This window comes from Amblyomma americanum, chromosome 8 (genome assembly GCF_052857255.1).
Source record: "Amblyomma americanum isolate KBUSLIRL-KWMA chromosome 8, ASM5285725v1, whole genome shotgun sequence".
Taxonomy (NCBI): Eukaryota; Metazoa; Arthropoda; class Arachnida; order Ixodida; family Ixodidae; genus Amblyomma; species Amblyomma americanum.
Window position 1 is genome coordinate 61,422,303 of NC_135504.1, and position 18,994 is coordinate 61,441,296.

Here is an 18,994-nt window from a genome sequence, read left to right on the forward strand (position 1 = left end):
TGATATTTGTCAAGTATATCTGGCTGTAAAGCAGTAATGTTTGCCACAGTTTGTCCTGGTGTACGGAAGAGTTCATTTTATTGGACTTGTTTTGGTGCTGGACTGCTAAGGAAAATAAGAAATTCAAAAGCACCAGGTGAAGATGACTTGGAAGAATGTAATATCCAATAATGTATGTAACCGAAACTATTGTATAATATATGGACTTCACATTTGAAGTTGTGTGAAGATTGACATTCCTCACTTAAGCCTTCATGCTTTCATGTAATTTAAGAAACTGTGGACTCTCATCACGTTATAATCTTTCTGTATAGAAAGGCGCTTGCTGTCTGAGACTATGTGTCAGAAAATCATGCTGTAAAACAGCTAGAATGCAGTTTTGTTGAGTGATGAGTAGGCTGTATGGACAAGGTCAAGCAAAAAAAAATAAAACAGCTCATGACAGTTCACTCATCTGCAGTGGTAGTATGCCATCTAAGGCACATTCTGTATTGCACACTCTAAATCAGAAAGAGTCACGTCGGTGTTTTATTCAAGTAAGCCCAATTGCTCTTGTGCATCATATTGCAGGCGATGCCAGGGGTCGAGCTGAAAGTACATTGATTTGCAAGTGAGAAAATGGGCTTTCAGAGAAGAACTTAGCTTTGCATTGGTGCAGGTATACAGCATATCTTATGGCAGTATTTCTACTATGCCTTACTTAAGGTGCAACATATTGCGAAGCAATGCAGGCTATTTTCTTCAGAAAGATTGAAGCATTTCGTTGTATATTTACAACTGATTCTGCAGGCAAGCTTTAAATTGCAACAAACATATCTTTCTCCCGGACTGTTTTTGTGAGGAACACTGAGAACTTATATAATTTGGCGTGTATCTACAGGGTACTGCGTTCTAACCATAAAGACGGTACTTTTACTGAAAACAGAGTATTTATAAGCTAGAAAAGGGTAAAAGAAATTAAAACGATGATGATGATGATAAATATTCATGGCGTAAGGGCATCTTTGGCCAAACAGTGCATAGCACAAGGTGTTTTCGTGTACTCAAGGTGGAGTCAAAGACCCATTTTTAAAGGAGTTCGCCCTGAAGAAACTGAGCACTGTGCCAGGATGAAGGTTGTACCCATTGTATCACCAGTGGGCACCTGGCGGCACTAGGGATTGAACCGTGCTCCTCCTGCATGCTAGGGGGATGCTCAAACCACAAGGGCACTGGTAGGTAAAAGAAAATGAAATACAAGTGTCGCCACTACCAGCCATTTGCACAAGTAAGGTGCTCTACATCAGTACAGTTTATTATGCACAGATTCCTGAGGCTAGTCCTCACCTTTTTTCATTCCGAAACATTGTGAAATGAAGATCACAGAGTCGTTTACAGTCTTGAGGTCCCAAGTTTGACTCGAGTGGGAAGAAACTATTTCAGTCGTTTCCTGAACAATGGAGAGATTTAGCATATTGGAGACGTACTAGCATAGACGTATACCGGTTTACCAGACACTGGCTGTGCACACACTGTTGCCCCGCGTGCAGCCGGTGTCCAATAAACCAGTATACGTCTACGCTAGTATGTCTCCAATATGCTAAACATCTCTAATAATTGCATTGTTTCATGCTGCACAATCATCAACAGTCCTAGAAAGAATGACAGAGCTGTTTTTTTTTAATACAAGTTGGATGGAGTTGTGTTCAGTGTGCCATTAAAAGCGCAAAAGCTGTACAAAGCCTAAGCTCCTGTGATGAACCCTTTGAACCATCCATGAGACCAGCACATGCTCTTTCGTTAGATAAGGGCATTGTCTGGTTGGAGAAATGTGAGATGCGGCTACCAAGGGTCATGCTGGTGATGGATAATTACTTATTTGACAAACTGATTTAATTAGTTGATGAAGGGACATACTGGCAAAATTTTTCGGATGGTTTGTGACTGCAGCTCGCAAGAAGGGTCGTGCCGGAGGTGGCTGGGATGACGACGACGATGACGACGTTGATGCTGATGATGGCAATGCATCGGGGACCATTAGTGACACGGCAAGCCTCGGAGATTCTGCCAAGATCAGTGATGTTTCTGGAGAGCCTGTCAATCGGTGAGCATGCCTAGTCATTCGTATTCCCATCTTCACCTTTTCAAGTGCTGCTTGTTATTTTGGTTGGAAGCAAATATATGTTCCCACCTTAGTAGTATAGCCAGGTTTCATTCTTTTCCAATGCAAAACAGCAGTAGTTACTCATCGGAGTAGTAGTAATGAGGCAGTGATCTATGAAGCGCTCCAAAGAAGTGAACAGGCTTGAAAGGCAAGAAGAACACAGGGGTACTGCACTTTGCGGTCATGGAGGTGGCATCATCACTTCTGATGTTTGTGTTTTTAGATACAGAGAACTTGTGTACTGAAGGGGACACACCTTCAGTGAACGCTCAACTGCATGTGACATGCCCAGCTTGTGGGCTCTCTCTATCGGTGATACACTGCCTTTTCCTTTAACTTTGTTTAAATTGACGAGCGAAACAAAAAAATTTAGCAAATAAATATCTCCCTACTACAAATTTAACTCTGGAACTTCTCTGCATTCTTTAGTTTCTAAGACTACTGACTTCTTTGCAACATCAGCTCTGTATAGCAGGCTTGTCATTTCCCCATATTCTTGTTGCAGGTTAGAAGCTCTTTAGATTAAATTTTGAGTCGCTGAAAATAGCAGTTATGGAAGCTCCATTTCATATAGAACAGTGAAATTAGATAAAACACAGCTGAACCATGTGTACTAAACCACTCTTTCCAAAGTATTTTATGCTTGAACCTGTTCTCAGTGACAACAAAGGACTAAGCCAGGCTAGTTGGTACATTCTTTGCATGAAAAACAGCGCAGCAGACGGCAAGTGACAAGGTATTTGTTAAATATTAGCCTATGTGCCTCAATATCTAAACTGGAAATTGTTCGGCACGGAGTGGCTGCATTTTTAAAATTTGCTGGTGTTTAATAAAAGCTGCTTTTTTTTCTTTTTTTGGTTTGATAACGTTGTTTGAGCAGCGATAATGTTTTTTCAGGCTTTATGAAAGGGAAGTGCTAACCGTAGAGGCCTTCGTTGACCCGAGCCTTGAGTTCCCGCCTTCACGACGGGAGCTGGATGAGGCCTGCGAGAAATGCGCCTCAATCAATGCAGATGGTGTAACACAGCTGCTGTCAGCCAAGATCTTTGCACCACAGGAGAGCGTCCAGATGGTGAGTGCTACACTGACATCCCTGTTCGGGACATAGTGTGAACTCTTAAACTTCATAGTTGCGATCGGAGATCGAATGTAAGTCGGTTTATGGGGGTTTAACGTCCCAAAGTGACTCAGGCTATGAGAGACGCCGTAGTGAAGGGCTCTGGAAATTTCGACCTCCTAGGGTTCTTTAACGTGCACTGACATCTCACAGCACATGGGCCTCTAGAATTTCGCCTCCATCAAAATTCGACCGCTGCGGCCGGGATCGAACCCGCGTCTTTCGGGCCAGCAGCGGCGGCTTCGAATGTAAGTCACTGCCTGGTGTCCTTTACCCATTTCTATGGAAAGAAAAATGATAGGTGTAAGGTTAAGAGACTGGAACCGGCAGAGCGGCTGAGGGAACAAACGCTGGTTAAAGACATATTAGTCGAAATCAAGAGGAAGATATGGGTTTGGGCATGGCATGTAATGGTAATGCAAGGTAACCACTGATCCCTAAGGGTAACAGAGTGGATTTCAAGAGAAGGCAAGTGCAGCAGGGGGCAGCAGAAAATTAGGTGGGTGGATGAGGGTAAGAAGTTTGCCGGGATACATGGCCGCAGCTGGCAAGGACAGGGTTAGTTGGAAAGACTTGGGAGAGGTCTTTGCCGTGCAGTGGGCATAGTCAGGCTGATGATGATGACGAACAAACATAATGAAGTACTTGGAGACATGGTCAGTTGTGTATTTTTGTGTAGATTTGTTAATTGTTTATAATGTGTATGTCTTCTGCGCCAATGTATTTAGAGCTCCTGGTCCAGCAGTAGCACACCTAGTGTTGCACTGATATGTATAAATAAATAAGCTGCTTAGTTATAGACTGGTACCCCATGTTTACAAGTGTTATTATTGCGCAATGGCGTTCAGAGCTTGTTCTGCTAAAAACCTGGCGTTGCCCATCATTCTGCGTCAGTCGGAACAAATTCCACAAATTTGAAAAGGAAAAGAAATTCGCTGGATTTGGGTTCCAAACGCAGGCTCTCTGCATGCCAGGTGGGCATGCAGCACATAGGCCATGAAGGGTAGTTGGTTCAAGCATGTTGGAGAGGTACTTAGTGGATGCAGTGTGGTGTGTATGACTTAGTAATCTGTGTTTGGGATGTGTACTGATTTTATAGCAAAACAAAAAAAACAAACAAATGTTTTAATTGGGCGTCAGAAATTGCGTGGAATGACAAGGTGGTGTTATGGTGCTTCACTGTACTGAAATAAATGGTGTATATGAATATGTAGTGGCATAGTATTTCGTGCAGCACAACCTAGATCGTGATTTATGATTCAAAATCAATAATTGTGATTGGTAACCAGTAATGTAATTAGTAAATGTGATTGTAATTGATGAAATCGGTAATATGATTGTGGATTGGTAATTGGTGAGAAATGAGAAAGAAAAGGAATAAAAAGAGAAAAAAAGGACCAGGAGGCGCTAGCACGTCTACTCTTATGGTGAAGCTTAAGCGTCCTACTAAATTTTAAGATCAAAATTATAGGTCTTTGTCTTGCCTCTTTTTAAAAATTCATCTGCCACTAGTCCTGTCATGTGTCTAGATAGTAACATCATGTTGCTGTGTGGTAGCGCTGTGTCAGTTCTTGGGGACATTTATTTCGCATTCTCCTCTCTTCTTGAGCATGCAAGGAAGCAGAAGCAATAATGCCTCGTTGATGTGTTTAAAACCAAAAATGCAGGAAAAACATATTATGCCAGGAAACGTACTATGCAATCCACCTAATTTTGAAAAATTTAACAGTTGGATGAGGTAAAAAGGTATTTATAGACAGTTTCACTTCATGAAATGTTAGTTAGAATTTATTGGCTCATAGTCACAACAACTTCCCCAGTGCTTGCTGAATTTATGCATATGTATTGCCATTGTCATTAGCGTGGAAGAAAATTCGCACCACATCCTGCCCATTGATGGCAGCGGCAAAAGTAGCTGGGATCTCTTCCTTCTTTTTTTGGATGCTTTGTCCCCTTGTAGTGAAAAGCACATGCTTCTTTCCTTAGACCCAGCTCGCTTGTATGTGAGCCATCATTATAGTTCTAAAATTAATCACACCCTTGCCCCTGACATTGCGAAAAGCCGCTGCGTTTGACCTCTCATTGTAGCGTCCACACTGGAATGGTCCGCTTGTTTGTTAGCACATTTTTTTTTTTAATGTTTTGTCCTTTTGCACCTAGGCACTGCGGAAAAGCTACCACGGCGGGTCACGGTTACTCCATTTCACCTTTTTGTCAGGTTTCCCCTCGTTCTGCCCATTTGTATGTTTGCACACCTGCAGTTGACCGCTGAACATATTATATGACCAGAACTTATGTAAATTTTGAACATAGTAGGCAGATTATTGTTTTATCTGGGAGCATATTAACTGGAAGGAAAACAGTAGCCTTATAGGACATATTTTTTGCCTGCGACTTGAATCATATCGACTGGGAACACATCAGCAAGGTTCTGCTGTAACTTGCGATTACAGTTGAGCACTGTGCTCCATAATGGGTAAAAGAAAAACAGACAGGGAATTTGATGCAAGGGATGACAGGAATGATGTATAAATACAAGGTCATGGCTTTACTGATACAGCATTTGGCAGAAAGGTAGTGAAGGGAATCGGTCAGCACTCTATGTAGAATTGCGAAAAATATGAAGCTCTGAGCTTGTAGTGGTCATCATCTTTAACACACGGTTACAATAATGAGTATATTATATATTTCTGACTGGCCTCACATAATATATTTAGCAAACATTTACGCATCAATAAGATCTAGCTGCTAAGCTTCCTCTGTTGACAGGATAGATGAGGTAAAATTGGGTGAAGGGTGTATACTTCAGGTTGTTTGGAATGAGTTGAGGGACAATGCCTATTTGCATCCTGCATTGATGGACTGCATTTGGGTACAGTTCGTGCACAGTGGAAGTGAGGAAGTAGACCCAATGTAGACTGCTGGCCTTTATCTATACATGCTGCAATGATGACAGTGATGTGATAGCTGTGCCAATTGTGCTAAACTGCGCCAAAAGGCAAATCCTGCTACATTTTTGCTATTCTGCGCCAAAGCTGCGCCAAACGCGTATTTTCACATTCCGAAAGCGAAACTAATATCTCGAAACGTCCATGCGCCCCACAATTGCGAGCGGCATCCATCCTCATGTCGACATCAATCTTCACCATTGCACACTTCACGCGTAAACCAAAGAAAATGTGAGCGTGTGTGTAGGGCAAGTCTAACTACCGGGCAGTGACGCGCTTGGAATTCTGCAGCACAAGTCATCATTGAAATGGCACCTTTGAAGCTTAAAGGTGAGTTCACGGAACTTTCTTAATAAAGCGTTATAAAAAAGCACTTCACTGGTATGATGCCTTGTGATGGTGTGTGGTGATACAATCGCATTTAAAGCATTTTTGGGGAGTGGGCTTGCCTGGTGTCTCTAAAACTGATTCTTCTAGCATGCCAAATGCATGTATGTGGCGCGATACTAAACTAAGAAATTTGTTGTTCCTCAGGTCGTTCCACCAAGTTCAACATTGACATTCTCAGCAAGAAGGATGAAAATGGTGACACTATATCATCTTGGTGTCGCCAAGGCATTGATGGCAGTGGCTTCTGCATTGTCTGCAATCACACCATTAAATGCACACAGCGTGGTATTGCAGTGATAAAGCGACACGTTACAAGCAAGCGGCACATTGAGGCCGCGAAGAACCATCGTGATTCTGCAGGTGTACTGAAAACGCCGAAGACCTATCAGACGCATTTGGACTTCTCGCAGAGTTCAGCTACACTCGCAGGCGGCCAGGTGGTTCGTGCAGAGACTCTCCTCGTTCTGGGGATTACTCTCAAAGAAGTTCCCTTCTCCTGGGCGGATACAGCCACGTCTCTGTTTCCGGGGATGTTCCCCGATTTCGAAATTGCTAAGCAGTTTTCATGCAAACGAACCAAAGCCTCCTACAAGGTGTCTGATGGTCTCGAGTCCTACTTTAGAAGACTTGTAATGGATGAACTAAACAGACCAAATGTTTTCTACTCAATTGCAATTGATGAAATGCCATTGCCGGAGCAACGTTGCCAGCAACTAGATGTGATGGTGAGGTATTTTTCATGCATTATAAAACGTGGTTGGGGAACATCTTCAGTCTTTCAGGTTAGGCTCAGCTACGGCTCATATCCTTCTCAGTGAAACAAGAAAGGCCACACAGGATCTTCCACAGAACAACTTCATTTGTTTCTTTAGTGATGGGCCTAATGTAATGAAAGCTGTGAAAAAGAAACTGAAGGAACTGCACCCAAACCTCATAGATGTGGGCGAATGCTGCCTCCACAAAGTTCATAATGCATTCAGCCATGTCATAGATGCTTTTGCTTCAGAAGTTGAGGCAGCAGTCGTGGATGTACATTACTTTTTCAAAAGTGCTGTACAAAGTGCTTCGATTAAGGCCCAGCAAGAAGTGCTTCAGTTGCCAAGCAATGTTTTGTTACGCCATTTGACCTCCAGGTGGCTTACATTAGGGCTGCAGTAGATCACCTCGTTGAGCATTTTCCAGTGATCAGAAGTGTTGTCATGTCTGATTCAGCTGGTCGTTTGGAAGGACAACTGCATTTTCAGACAGAACGTTTTATGCAAAGGTCCTGTTCATGAAGAATGCTGCAGATATATTTACCAATTTTTTGTCGCTGTTTCAAAAGAGCGAACCTTTGGCTCATCTGCTTTATAATGAAATGGTGGCTTTAGTTTTTAAGCTGTGTGGATGTTTAATGACTAAGGAGTCCTATAGCTCTAAGAAGGGCACAGAGCTGCCACTACTGCAGCCCGAGTCTTCTGCAAACTGGAAAGCTAAACTGGAGATTGGAGAGGACACTGAGTGGGAAATATTGTCTTTGGAAGCAGCTGACAAAAGAGCATTTAGGCTGGGGCCAGAAAGTTTTATATCAAGTGCACAGAGTACCTCGTGTCACGACTGCCATTCGGTAATTTATTGCTGAAGAGTCTGCGCTTCCTGAAGCCAGAGTCCCGGGAAAGGGAATCTTCATGCAGTGATCTCAGACAACTAGCTTCGGGGATTCCACAGGCTATACAGCTGCGCGACATCTCTGCTTTGATGGACGAATAAAACCTCCTCCGGCTGCAGCACATTGAATCAGATGCATAGATTTATGTTGAAAAGCACTGGCAAACCATTTTTGATGAGAAGAAGCCTGACAATGGAGCCAAGTACCCTCTGTTGAGTAAAATTGTCAAAGCGTTGCTTTGTATTCCACACGGAAATTGCAGATGTAGAAAGGGGGTTTAGTGTGAACCGTCGGCAACTTAATGAAAGGTCTATATTGACTATTCAGACCGCAAATGGCATAGGGATCATTGTTTTATATGCCAAATGCTTTGGTAGTGACCCGTCTAGTTTTGATGTTACGCCTGATGTTGTCAGAGCAGGGCGAGGGGCAGTCAAAAGGTTCAGAGAACGTTTGGCAGCTGAAGAAGAGCAGGCTGCCAAACTGCAGCATGCCAATGTTCCCAAGATAACGCCAAGTGATGCTAACAAAAACTTCCAGCTGGAAGTAGAAACAGCAAAGAAAATGTTGGTGAATGCAGAGCTGCTCATCAATAACACCACAAAAACGAAGAATTTTGGCGATATTGAAAGTGGCAGGCCCTGCTTGCTGAAGGGAAAACAAGGCTTTGAGCTGCTCTTGACAAAATGTTGCTAAAGGCAGCCAACTAGGCAGTATTTTTCAGTTAAAGAGTGAATGATATTGCTTACAGAAAAAGGCACATAACAAGTCCACTGCTTTTTCATAGGCCATGAAGCCAAGAAGTTGGGCTGTCGTTACGTGTACATGATTATTATTCAGCTCATATATGTTTAGAACCGTTGATAGTGTTTTTTTTTCTTTCATCGTTTTTCTGTAAGCATGTCAGTTACATTCTAGTTACTTTTTAAATAAAAGTTCCAATGACTTGCCTGTTGTCCATTTATAACTGCTGTCCTATAGGGGCTTGGTGGATATAACACAGCGTGGATCTATACTTGGTCACATAACAAATTAAATCATGCTGAAGTTCTAAAATTAGTTATTTGGGCGAACATATGATGTTGTGCAATTGCTTCTAATTTAATTAAATTATGGGGTCTTACGTGCCAAAACCATGATCTGATTATGAGGCACGCCGTAATGGGGGACTCCGGAATAATTTAAACCACCTGGGGTTCTTTAATGTGCACCTAAATCTAAGGACTTGGGTGTTTTCGCATTTTGCCCGAATCGAAATGCCCCTAACACCCTCTTTATATATATGGCACAGCACCTTTTTGTTCCCAAAGGTTTCCTCCTGATTTTACTATTTTACTTCTCGCAAAGTCAATTTTTCCACTTGGCAATGAGCCTTGAGCTGCTCCAAAACGGCTTCAGCCAATCACATCATTGTGATGACCTTTACGGGATAGTGTTAAGGGCCACCATGTCACAGAAAAGTCGGTGTCGGCGTCATTGGTCGTGAGCGCAAAAATCCATGAAAAATTCCTAGAGGAGCAACCTAGGGGCCAGGTGGGCCACCTAGGCCACATGACCTCGTGACGTCATTGCAGCCTGCCCACCGTAATGGGAGCAAACTGCCCATCATGGCATGTGGCAGTCAAACTAATGATTGGTCGCTAGAGGTTGCTCGGCAAGAGCAACCTGGGTCTCGCAAGTTCCACCGGGGGGCAGTACCTGCCATCGCAGGGCAGTAGCGCTTCGCTTCACTGCACCACTGCACCAGGAGAGGTATGAGAATTAGAGTGACAAATTCTGTATATATAGGCATTAACCCATTAATGCGATTGTGTCATACACTTAAGGTGGAGCTTAAATGTCCCCTCCAGTTTTTTCACAGTGGATGTGTGAGTGCGCAAGTTCTGCAATAAGCTTCATATTTTTGTCTTATTTATCAGTGATCAATCTCCATTGGCTGCCGTTACTAACCCTATACTCCTTCTTTTTTTATTAAGACTATACTAGGCACCAAAACTGCAGATGCATGTACCATAACTGGACAAACTTGCCATGCAGTTATCGGAGTAATGAAGGGAAAAGCAAGATAGTTTGCTTTATCGGACTGTCTCCCAGCTGTCCGCACCTGGAAATATGCCAAGTGTGGATTATCACAGGTCGCATAAGCATCCTTTCAGTGGATATGATGTTCAACTGTCGAGCATGAGGTCATGAATCAAATCCCAGCTGTGGGGGCTGCATTTCAAGGGAGGCAAACTGTGAAAATGCTCCTGTGTAATGTGGTGTCACTGCGTGGTCAAGAACTACAGGTGGTTCAAACTTGCCTGAAGTCCTCCACTACAGCGGCTCCTCGTCTCAACTTCCTTTCACTCCTTCCTCTATTTTTTCCTTCATGACGTGATTGGTTTCGGTGTGGCCATGGAACTTGAGGCAGTTACTGGGCCTTGTCCTCATGAAGCATTTGCAGTTTTGCTATTCTGAAATGATGTTGTGCAAAGTAGGTGTATAATTTGCTTTAATTTAGCAAAGAAAATGCTTTTGTAAACTCTAGATCATTGTTCTTAGAGAGGCTCTGCTTGTAACTGGTGTTCAGTTGTTCATAAAACTTTTTGACTACAGATTTAGGTGTCGCTCTGTGTCTTTTACTTTACTTCACACTTTGAGTTTGAAACTTCATCATCTGCCCCGAGCTGCTTGTGATTGTTTTGTTGTAAACCCACATGCTACAGCTTTGAATGTTGCAGGCTTACTTCAGGGAGGTGTGTATGGTAAGTGTCGATGTTAGCATGTCAGGCTGTTAGCACATTTTGTTGCAGGCCCCTTTATTACTAAAAACATTTGTTTGCTGCTACTAGTTGCTGCTTTGGGAAGGGTGCATTGCTGATGAATTGAAAAGACACTCTTCTTTCCTTTTTTCACCTTCTTTTGCCAGAGGGCTTTGGTGCTGATAGAGGCACTGCTACGAAAGGGCCACATTGACCCTGCCAGCCAGGGGGCACCACTGTTGGCACAGCTCAAAGACTTACAGGACAAGTCATCTGATCCAGTCCAGGTCAAAGCCAGAAAGGTAAGGGCAAGGCTCCAGTCTGTGGTTTCTGTTACACATGATCGCTGCATATTAAGTGTCTGTTTTTCCCTAGTGTATCATTTCAAACTTCCATATATAAAACCTTCCTCCTTTCATTGAATTGTAATGCTATCATATAGAAGCACATGGCAAATATTTTAGACAAATCTACTGCTTCGTATAAATAAAAGCACTGCAAACTCGGTGTCCAGAAAATGACCTCCACAAGAGCACAAACAAACACGGTGAAGTGATTATAGTCAGATACAACTCCAGAACACAGTGGCAAATGCCTGCCAAAAGAGGCCCTCCTGCCAATAGCCTTGACTGACTGTTATGCCATTGCAGTTAATCCCCGTGCACCTGCCAGTCATCTCGGATGTCATACGTACTAGCAGGAGCAGAGAGATTCATTGCGACTTCATGACAATCGGAAGATGCCATTGCCTGAAAGGCCTCCTTTCAGGGATATTTGCACTGAGTTCTTGCGTTGTACCTAACTATAGTATAGCTTTTTATTTATACTGTGTCCCACCAATTACCTTGAGCCCAACTTTACCCAGCTTCATTAAATGCGCTGCTCAAGGTGACATGAACATGGGATTATGAAACGTGTGCACTGTTGCGCTTCAGTCTCATCGTGGCTTATAGGTGGCATTGATACTTCATACACCTGCATGTTGCATTTCTCGTGTGACAAAGAAAGTAATGCGGTCTAAATGTTGGCAAGGTAATCAAAAGGAACGTGGCTAGGGGAGAGCTTTAAATCACATGCAGTTAAGCGCTCACAAGGGGGCGTGTATGTTGCATTAAATGCACATTACTAAGAGTGAACTGCTGAGTATGTAGTTAACATGACTGGAAGTGAGCATGGTATTACATTAGCCTTTTGGTTTAGCATCATGTACCTTCCACCTGTGCATGCTGCCCACATCTGCATGGTAATGGTGCATGTATGTTGCATTAAATGCACATTACTAAGAGTGAACTGCTGAGTATGTAGTTAACATGACTGGAAGTGAGCACAGTATTACATTAGCCTTTTGGTTTAGCATCATGTACCTCCCACCTGTGCATGCTGCCCACATCTGCATGGTAATGGTATATACCTAGAGCAGTGTTGCCAGATGTGATGGCACACATTGTCAGCATTTATTTAACACTTACTCTTTAGATTTGTGTCTGGTAAGCTATTCTTCACAACTGTTGGGATATTTTCTCATTGAAGGATGTGCACCGAGGAGCAGTTTTAGCTAGCTCCTAGATGCTGACTACTTTTCACAAAGTCCTGAGCCCTCTGGCATTTGTCACAGAGCAGTGTATTAGCCATAATGCAGCGTGTAGTGATTTTTGGTGATCAAGAAATTATTATAAACAAAAACGTAGCATATGGACGGAATGTAGAAGGGCGAAGACAGGACAGTAGCAACCGTCCTGTCTTCGCCCTTCTACGTCCCTTCCATATGCTACGTTTTTGCTTATAATATGTCTGACCAACTGGCCCCTCAGTATACTCTGTAAAAAATCAAGAAATTAGGCAACACAAAGAAGACCTTGCTGAAGCCTCTTTACTGCAGGAGCATTATAGCGTGATTCAGGATCTGTTTCAGTCATTCATCAAGTGTAACACAGTAAGCATAGTGCGGAAAGAATGCAGGACGAAGACGAGACAGGACGTCCTGTGTTCCTCCCACGCTATGCTTACTGTTTTACAATGAATTACCAACCTGCCCAAGCCTATTCCACTCATCAAGTGGCCTAGAAACTTTAATAGCTGTACGCACTTGCTTGCCAAAATAATACAAGGTTTCTGAAGCAAGAATGGCTCCACACATTTGATATAACAAGTCCTGCATGGGAAATTGTTGCAGGATATATTTAAAGGTTTCTTGTTCGAGTACAGTAAAGCCTTGCTAATTGGATCTCCACTATAGAGACCTACTTTGATCTTTGTTATCACCTTTTTCCTTGCTTCATGACAGTACTCATGCAATGTCAGATGCACAATAAACGAACTTTGAAGCTTTCCAAATGTACAGAAAACATATTGTACAACATAGTGATAACTTTGGTCTGATATGCACCTGTATGCTTACTTTCCACAAAAACCATTGAACCTGTGTTCCACAATTGATTCTTTCTACATAACTTTTTGGGGGATTATGTTTAGGTTTTTAGCTGAATCTTGTGGGCACTTTTTCTGTACTGAAGAATCTATTGCATTGTAGGCTGTTGGCCAGCAAGCATGAAATATTGCATGGTTTCAGTGAAAATCTAATAGCACTTGTATTTTTCGTGCAGATATCCCTCATCATCCAAAAGTTGATCCAGCAGCCAGAAGTATAACTATTTAATAAAGGATGTGATTGATTGTGTGTAAGTTTATTCTGGGCACAGGCACTGAGAACAGTTAATCAAATTCCGGGGTGTGTTTTTAGAGAAGGTATCAATTAGTACAAAAGGTGGAGCCACCAGGCTTTTCCTGGACACTGAAGCAGTGCGAAATGGAGCACAACCCAAGAGCCGAGAAGGAAACAACTCAGTTTCCTGTTATATCATGCTTTGTCTGCTCTTGTGTCATCATCCATTTTGTGTTGTTTCACTATGGTTAACCAATAACAACTCATCCAGTCTTCGGTTCTAATTTTTCCTGAACCATCCTCTCAATGTAAAGAAGCTTAAATGTTAGCTGTACTGCCACCCTTTCCATCCTGTTAAAGTGCTGTCTGCATGGGCCACCTGAATAACATATTCACATAGGCCCTGACTTCTATGAACCAGCAGATGAGCATGAAAGATCCAGATCAATACTGAGACATACGACTAGCTCTGACAGTGCCAGCACTCGTCTACCTGGAGAAAGCAAGTGCCGGGGCCACAGCCATAACCCATGGAAGTAGCACACTGTGTTGTAAATATATCTCAAGGGAGACATACCAGAAAAGACAAAATGTCTTTTTGACTGCATCAAGATGTCTGAAGAATGACAGATTTACTTGGCCTTAGTAATCGTCCAGGATACGTATGCATGGCAGATGTATTTTAGGCCTGCCTTAATTCTTGTAGCCTAGCATTACACATGTGCTCAGTGGGCAAGGAGCTATTCCCATTGTAGCCACACATGTCCAGCCCACACTAGGTGCATGTGCAGTCCGTCCCAAATGGACGTGCCACTCTGCGAGCAGGAGGCTGAAAATCTACAGAGTGCTGGAGCAGGTGGCGGAAAGCTGACAAAGTTATGAGGGTACGGTGTGAGCTTCTGGCCAAGTATATACAGGGCGTCCAGGCTAACTTTAGCCAAGGGTTAAAAGATAGAATAGTTGAAGTAGGCCTGGGAAACCACTTACATACACCTATCAACTAGCTTGCACATCGTAGGCAATTTATTGCTTTGAAATTAATTATTTAGCAATTAAGATAACTTTTTAAATGCGTAAATATTGACTTTAGACAGAAAATGTAAATAGCAAAGTTGGAAAGCACCTTCATAAAACCCGTTCCATTTATTTGTGGTAAGAAAGCCTCACATGTATCTTTTTTTCCCGAGGTCCTAAGAAAGTCCGCGAAATAAAAAAATCACGTGACTAGCGAATTCGCGAGCCACGATTGTGCTGCTCAATCCTGGCTTGAATAAACGAAATCAGCTGCTGGTATGGCGCGACGACCCCATATCTCCGGCAGGCCGGTATGTCGATGGTGGTTGCGACGCCCGCGCGAGCCAGTCGGCATGCGCGACGACGCAAGTTGCAGCGTTGCAAGTTGTTCGTTGTCAGTGCTGGTTCATAATCCCCAGGCGGCCGAAATTATTCCGGAGCCTCCCACTATGGCAGGCCTATTCCTCTCTTTCTTTCGCTCTCCATCGCTTCCCACCTGGCGCGGTTGAGGTGGTCATGGAGAAGTGAAACAGTTACTTCGCCATTTTACTTTCCTCAAAAAACGAAAAGAAGCCACTTACGAACTGAACGCTCGAGTGCCACGCGGGAAAGAAAGCCTACCCGCGCAAGCTTGTCATGAAAATTAGTTTTTGAGGAAAGGAAATGATGCAGTAACTGTGTCACATATCTCAGGTGGACACCCTAACCGCGCCCGAGGCGTATTAGCGCGTGCCTTCTCTTTCTATCTGCTCCCCTATCCTTTAACTCTCCTACTTTCAGCTCTCAAAACGCAAAGGCGCCCGTGTGCTGTGCGATGTCAGTGCACGTTAAGGATCCCCAGGTGGTCGAAATTATTCCCGAGCCCTTCACTACGGCACCTTTCTTCTTTCACTCCCTCTTTTATCCCTTCCCTTACGGCGCGGTTCAGGTGTCCAACGGTATATGATACAGATAATGCGCCATTTTCTTTGCCCAAAAACTAATTATTATTATTATTATTGCAGCGAGCGTGGCTCGGCTTGAGTCATTAGGCAGACCCGTGCACTTTTCTTTCTATCAGCAACAGCAGTAGCAGGAGGAAGGAAGAAAGAGGTGCTGCAGTGGAGGGCTCCGGAATAATTTCGACCACCTGGGGATCTTTAATGTGCACTAAGATCGCACAGCACGCGGGCTCCTTTTGCGTTTCGCCTCCACCGAAACGCTGCCGCCGAGGTCGGGCTCGAACCCGGGTACATGGCGAGCAGTCGTTTCGGCGTCTCGCTCAATGGTAGCACGAGACACCTGGCGGCCGGCGAGACGGTAAAGCGGGCAGGATTATTGAGACAATGATGATTTAGACTCCGTTTCGAAAACGCTCATGACGAGCCTGATGGCAGATACGTGCGCGTGCACACAGTCGAAGGAAATCCGCCTCTCGCCAGCCTACATCAGGTTCATGAAAAATTCGTTCTGAGGAAGAAAAATGGCGCAGTAACTGTCCCGTATATATAGGAAGTGGGGGGAGGCGAACCGCGCCGTAAGGCATAAAGGAGGGAGCGAAAGAAGAGTGGAAGACGTGCCATAGTGGAGGGCTCCAGAATAATTTCGACCACCTGAGGATCTTTAGCAGGAAAATTGAAAATTGGTTTTTGGGGAAAGTATGGCGCAGTATCAGTCTTACATAACGGCTGACACCTGCGGACACCTGAACCGCGCCGTAAGGGAAGGGATAAAGGAGGGAGTGAAAGAAGAAAGGTGCCGTAGTGGAGGGCTCCGGAATAATTTCGTCCACCTGGGGATCTTTAACGTGCGCTGAGATCGCACAGCACACGGGCGCCTTTTGCGATTCGCCTCCATCGAAACGCGACCGCCACGGTCGGGTGCGAACCCGGGAACTCCGGGTCAGTAACCGAGCGCCTTAACCACTGAGCCACCGCGACGGGTTATCTTTAATGGCGCCTTTTGCGTTTCGAATAATTTCGACCACCTGGGGATCGTTAAGCACTCACAGCGCACAGCGCACGGGCGCCTTTGCGTTTCGCCTCCATCAAAACGCCGCGTTTCGCTGCCATCGAAACGCGGCGTTTTGATGGAGGATAAACGCAAAGGCGCCCGTGTGCTCTCAGTGCGCGTTAAAGATCACCAGGTGGTCGAAATTATTCCGGAGCCCTCCACTACGGCCACCTCTTCTTTCAGTACCTCCTTTATCCCTTCCCTTACAGCGCGGTTCAGGTGTCCACCAATTCCTTTGCCCAAAAACCAATTTTCATTTACCCGAACCGCGCCGTAAGGCATGCATAAAGGAGGGAAGTAAAGAAGAGAGGAAGAAAGAGGTGCCGTAGTGGAGGGCTCCGTAATAATTTCGACCATCAGGGGATCTTGAACGTGCATTGATATTGCACAGCACACGGACGTCTTTTGCGTTTCGCCTCCATCGAAACGCGGCCGTCGCGGCCGTGGTCGACCTCGGAAACTCCGGCGCAGTAGCTGAGCGCCCTAACCACTGAGCCACCGCGGGGGATTGGCCTCACTTCCATTTTGTAGCGGCAGGTATACTAGGCTGCCAATCGAGCATTTCACGGTACATGCGAGAGGCAAGTTGTGCGCATGCGCTGTTACCATGGCAACCGGAGAGGAGCAGTGGGTGCGCCGCGCGCCCGCTCCACCGTGGATGGTGAATGTGACGTCACGCGTGTGAGCAGTTGTGCGCATGCGCCGATACTATCGTAATCAGGGGCCGGATTACGCAACTGTAAATTAGCAAAGTTGTCAAAAACTTCTCAAAAAGGTGTCAATTAGCCTCGTTCCTATTGGTCGGTCGTGTCCGGCGGCCATTTTGCTTTTATTGCGTTGTGGGTAGCTGCAGGTTACGTCACGGATGTGGCAGAAGTGATGACGTTGCACACCTAATTATGCAGGCGCTAAATGACAGTTTTATTTGTGACATCCTCGAGGCGGTCAATTTGACCGTTGCGTTTTTGACAGAAAATTGCGGCGGTGTACGCGGCCATACGACTGAGGCGCGGCTGTGCTGGCGCGAGCAATGGCGAAGGAGAGCGCACGAAGACACGTTTGATTATGTTTGACTTGCCGGACGAGCTGTTTCGACGACTTTTTCGACCGGAGAAGCAGTCTGTAGAGTGGCTATGCGACGAACTCGCCAATGAACTGGGAGGTTTGCGTGCGAGCACGCGGTCGGTGCGGCGGCAGGTGCTGCGTTACATGCACTGTGGTTCTTTGCAACGGGCGGCTTTCAGGCTGCCGTTGGTAACGAAGCGCACGTCGGCGTCGCACAACCGACGTTGAGCAAATGCGTGCGGCAGGTGTTGGAGGCAATCTGCTAAGTTAGCGCGGGTTCCCGCGGTCTCCTCTGTTCCACAGCTACACATAAATAAAACACGCTTAAGCTCGCAAAGCACTTTATTTTTCCCAACAAATCGCACTTCGTGGTCGTCTTCTGTTTCCCAAGGGAAATGAAGCAGACAACCGCACATCACACACTGCAACACCTCACCTTTTGGCATTTTTGTCATCGATCGAAAGAGCCGAACAACACAGACTTCAATAAGTTGTCTTCGTCGATTTCGTGCCAAGTGCTTCTTGCAAGTTCGCTCGGCAGGCACGTAGCCTTCACTGCATTCGTTAAAATTTTTCTGCGCACTTAGGTCAACCGCACATGTAGCTTCATTTCAGACGGAAATGTACAGGGCAAATAAAAACGAGGGCTCAAGGAAGACATGCATGGAACACACGAGAGTTCAGCGCTCGTGTGTTCCGTGTGTCTTCCTTGTGTCCTCGTCTTTATTTGCCCTGTACATTCCCATCATGAATCACCAACATGCCCAGATTGCCACCTTAAAGATTTCAGACGCCGCGTAAAAAACAATAATACGGCGTGGAATCGGCTGCTTTCGTGCAAAGCGGCTTGTCGTTTTACCGCCGTCAGCGCTCCCCTGCGGCAGCTAAAGTTACCCACCATCAAATTTAATAGCACAACTTAGAACGCTTTTTGTTTTGATTACTACTTTTGAACTTAGAACACAATGCTTTGGCAAAATAAAATATTAGTTATTTTGATCGCTGCTTATTTCTTTCTTTTTACAAAAAATTAGCAGACGGGCCCTCGCCGTGCAAATAAATGCTCTCGGGGCGCCGCCCTGCTGTAATTGGCTGATTCCTCGTCGCGTCAAGCGGTGACGTTTCTTCGTTTAGTCATATTGACGTCACTGTCAATAACTTGACAGAATTTGTGACAGTTATGTAATCCGGCCCCAGAGAGACCCCACAGCTGCGCCGCGTTCGTCACCACCGCCTCGCCGGCCGCACGACGCTCTATCACCCAACCGCGC

At 44.8% G+C, this 18,994-nt stretch overlaps 1 protein-coding gene across 3 annotated transcripts in view; it reads left to right on the forward strand.

Moving 5' to 3' along the window:
- LOC144101764 (AP-4 complex accessory subunit Tepsin-like) overlaps positions 1–18,994 on the forward strand; it is a 349,149-nt gene that overhangs the window by 248,691 nt on the left and 81,464 nt on the right. For 2 of the 3 annotated variants that reach the window (XR_013308057.1, XR_013308058.1), the window contains exons 10-11: positions 1,930–2,083; positions 3,041–3,215. Coding sequence is in view for 1 of the 3 variants with exons in the window: in XM_077634952.1 (XP_077491078.1) it covers positions 1,930–2,083; positions 3,041–3,215; positions 11,158–11,292; positions 13,594–13,638 (509 nt within the window). In the remaining 2 variants the exon portion in view is untranslated. Of the gene's footprint in view, positions 1–1,929; positions 2,084–3,040; positions 3,216–11,157; positions 11,293–13,593; positions 13,664–18,994 lie in introns of those variants that run through there. The other variant, XM_077634952.1, reaches the window with a different exon arrangement.